At 61.0% G+C, this 3,642-nt stretch overlaps 1 protein-coding gene across 1 annotated transcript; it reads left to right on the forward strand.

Annotated features, from left to right (window-relative positions):
- The first annotated feature begins 692 nt into the window (after positions 1 to 692).
- On the forward strand, positions 693 to 3,215 carry LOC117861830 (pentatricopeptide repeat-containing protein At1g31920). The gene has a single exon (XM_034745362.2). The coding sequence runs from the start codon at positions 960 to 962 to the stop codon at positions 3,078 to 3,080; it is 2,121 nt and encodes a 706-aa protein (XP_034601253.1). The 5' UTR covers positions 693 to 959; the 3' UTR covers positions 3,081 to 3,215.
- Positions 3,216 to 3,642: the final 427 nt, after the last annotated feature.

The following is a 3,642-nucleotide window of genomic DNA, read 5'->3' on the forward strand; positions in this document are numbered from 1 at the left end:
CTAATTAAGAGATTAATTATACATTTCCTATTTAATAGGTGGCAAGCTTGTGTGCATGGATGATAGTTAAAATAACCCACTTAAGAATTCAAAAGTAGTTATATTATAAGATAAAATTTGAATGATGGAAGTAGCTCTATTTTGGGATGGAGGGAATATCTTTTACGAACCACAATGGCAGACATGCTCACTGGTAGGTAGGCCTAGCTGTACATTGTCAGCCTGGAGCTCTGGACTATTTTTGGTGGTTGCCCTGCTGGACATGAAACTTATCCTCATCCTAATTAGTTTTGCCACGGCATCGTCTCCGCCCTACTGCCAGTTGCCCGCTGCAACTCCTGGATGGCATTCAACACCTCAAGAAAATCCCAGCGTAGCTTCTCAGCCACAAATCTCTTGCATGTGGGACCCACTTGGGACAGTGCTCATGTTGTCTGCAAATATGCATCCACTTCAGTGAGATCGAACAAGCTAAAGATGAGCACGTTGGCGAGGGAGACACGGGATTTTTACTCACCACGGTAATCGATACTTGGGAGGCATGGGATTAAGACGAATTAAGATAACGTTTTAATGAGCAATAGCGAAAATAAAACACATTTTACGGTTAGTATGTGATTGTGCCAACTGAAGGGGAGTTTTCAAATGTGTGGGTGGGGGAGGGAACTTATCTTGAGCCTGATCACTTTGTCTGCGTCGTGTCCGGATGACATCCAACAACGCATGAAAATCCCAGCGTAGCTCTCCAGCCACAAGTCGATTGCTTGTGGGACCCACGTGCGAGTCTGCGTCCACTTCAGTGAGATCCTCGGGCCGCGGCTCCTCCTCTCCCCGGGGCCGCGCCTCCCTCCGCCGCTCCTCCTCGCAGCTGCGCCGCCCGCCCTCCACCTCCGCCTCACCGCAGGGCCGCGACACCCATCCGCATCCGCCTCTCCCTTCGGCCGCGCACCCCCTCTCCGATGTTGCGGGCGAGGCCCCCTCCGCCCGCGCAGGCCCCCCACACCCGCCCCACGGCAGACGGCGCGCCCGTTCGCCTCCGCCCTCCGCCGTGGAGCTCGCATAGAAGAAGGGAGGCGCGGGTCGTGGCGCTGACGGCAGCGAAGAAGAACGGGAAGCGTGGCTCCCTCCGCCGCCGCTCCGTTCGCCACCCTCCGCCGACCTCCGTGCGAGCCGCCGCTCCCTCCGCCACCCACGGGATCGAAGCGCCTCCACGCCTCCAGACGAGCTGGCCGCGGGATGGGCATGGCCCCGCCCGAATCGAGGCGCAGCCGCACCAGTTCGCCACGCCAAGAACAGCCGCACCGGCGCCGGGGAAGAGGCCGAAGGAGCAGGCGGTGCCATGCAGCACGGCGGCGGCGGCGGCGCGGAGTGTGGACGAGGTCAGGAAGGCGCTTGCGCGGCACGTGAAGCTGGGGCTCGACCGCTCCCCGCGGCACACGCGGCCGCTGCTCGCGGCATGCGCGCTCTCGGGCTGGCCGGGCGGCATGGAGCTCGCGCCGTCCATCTTCGAGTCCCTCGACGAGCCGGAGGCCTTCGACTACAATACCCTCATGCGCGGCCACGTCAGCGTCGGCGGCCGCGGCGACCGCAACCCGGAGGCCGTGCTGCGCCTCTACGTTGGCATGCTGGAGGCCGGCGTGGAGCCGGACAACTACACGTTCCCGTTCGTCCTCAAGGCGTGCGCGCAGCTCGCGGCCCTGCAAGAAGGGAGGCAGTTGCAGGCGCATGTCGTGAAGCTCGGGTTCCAGCACGACGAGCACGTGCGGAATAGCCTCATCAGCCTCTACGGCAAGTGCGATGAGCCGGCGATGGCTCGCCTGGCGTTCGACCGGATGCGACCTGACGAGCGGACGACGACGGCTTGGAGCGCGCTCCTCGCGGCGTACACGAGGGCGGGGTTGTGGGGCGAGTGCCTCAAGTCGTTCCGCGTGATGGTGCGGGAGGGGTGGAGGCCCGACGAGAGCTCCATGGTCAGCGCGCTCTCGGCTTGCGCCCACCTGGGCGCCTACGACGTCGGCCGGAGCATCCACTGCGCGCTGCTGAGGAACGCCGCGAGGCTGAACACCATCATGCTCACGTCCCTGGTGGACATGTACGCCAAGTGCGGCTGCATCGACAAGGCCACGGCGGTGTTCGACGCCATGGACGACAGGAACGCCTGGGCGTACAGCGCCATGGTGTCCGGCCTGGCGCAGCACGGGTGCGGGCGGAAGGCGCTGCAGGTGTTCGACGCGATGGTCCGGGAGGGCCACACGCCCGACGCGGCCGTGTACGTCGGCGTGCTGAACGCCTGCAGCCGCGCCGGGCTGCTCGAGGACGGGCTGCGGTGCTTCGACCGGATGCGGCTGGAGCACAAGGTCTCCCCCAACGCGCAGCACTACGCGTGCATGGTGGACCTGATGGCGCGCGCCGGGAAGCTGGACGACGCGCGCGCGCTCATCGGGACCATGCCCACGGGGCCCACAGACACGGCCTGGCGATGCCTGCTCAACGCGTGCCGGATCCACGGCGACCTGGACCTCGCCGAGCACGCCCTGCAGGAGCTGAGGCGCCTCGGCTCCGCCAACGCCGGCGACTACGTCATCGTCGCGGACATGCACGCCAGGGCCAGGAACTGGAGCGCCGCGGCGGCGCTACGGACGGAGGCGGTGAACGAGGGCCTCGCGCGGTCCCCCGGGTTCAGCGACGTGGAGGTGCAAGGCGAGGTGCACCGGTTCGTGTCGCAGGACATGTCGCACCCGCGGAGGCGCGACATCTACGAGATGCTCCACCAGATGGAGTGGCAGCTTCGCTTCGACGGCTACGAACCCGACACGTCGGAGGTGGCGCTGGACGTGGGCGAGGAGGAGAAGCGGCGCGTCGTCGCCGCGCACAGCCAGAAGCTAGCCATGGCGTTCGGCCTGCTCAGCACGCCGGAGGGGGCGCCGGTGAGGATCCTCACCAACCTCCGGATGAGCAAGGAGTGCCACGCGTACAGCGCGCTCATCTCGGAGATCTTCGGACGGGAGATCGTCGTCAGGGACAGGAACCGGTTCCACCGGTTCAGACGTGGCGCGTGCACGTGCGGAGATTACTGGTAACGGTCTGACCGGTGTGGAACGTGATTGGTGATGTAAATATGAACAATCATTAGTTCCTTTTGTTTCCAGATATTTTGTATATCATGCCTTTTATGTGAATGAATTACACGGTAGTTGAAACTACCCGAATCCCCATTTATGAGAATTCAAGCCTACGCACCTCCGCGATAGTCCTAGGAAGACTATCACGTGCGAATCCTTATCCATACCAATACAAAAATATAGAATAGCAATAGTGTAATAATATCATAAATATCAAGTACAACACTTCGGCACGCGTCGGTACAAGTCCATCAGGACTTAATTATGAAAGGTAAAACATCTACGCAGCGGAAACATGAGCTATGGCGAACACCATCTCCAGAGACGACTTGAGCGAGGGAACATCCCTATTCTTCCCATCCGTCGTTGTTGAAGTCGTGTCGAGCTCCGACTCTGGAATCCACCATCTACCCGAGAAGCGGGTAGGCCATGTCAACTCCCAATAGCAGCAAGCCAAGGAACTGAGGAATAATACTATATGCATGGATAAACTTATATATGGCTGTAGTGATTTATGACG

The sequence above is a fragment of the Setaria viridis genome, chromosome 6, assembly GCF_005286985.2.
Source record: "Setaria viridis chromosome 6, Setaria_viridis_v4.0, whole genome shotgun sequence".
NCBI lineage: Eukaryota > Viridiplantae > Streptophyta > Magnoliopsida > Poales > Poaceae > Setaria > Setaria viridis.

What these genes read in the sequence shown, in the direction of transcription:
- LOC117861830 (XM_034745362.2), top strand. Translation starts at nt 960, where the DNA reads ATGTTGCGGGCGAGGCCCCCTCCGCCCGCGCAGGCCCCCCACACCCGC.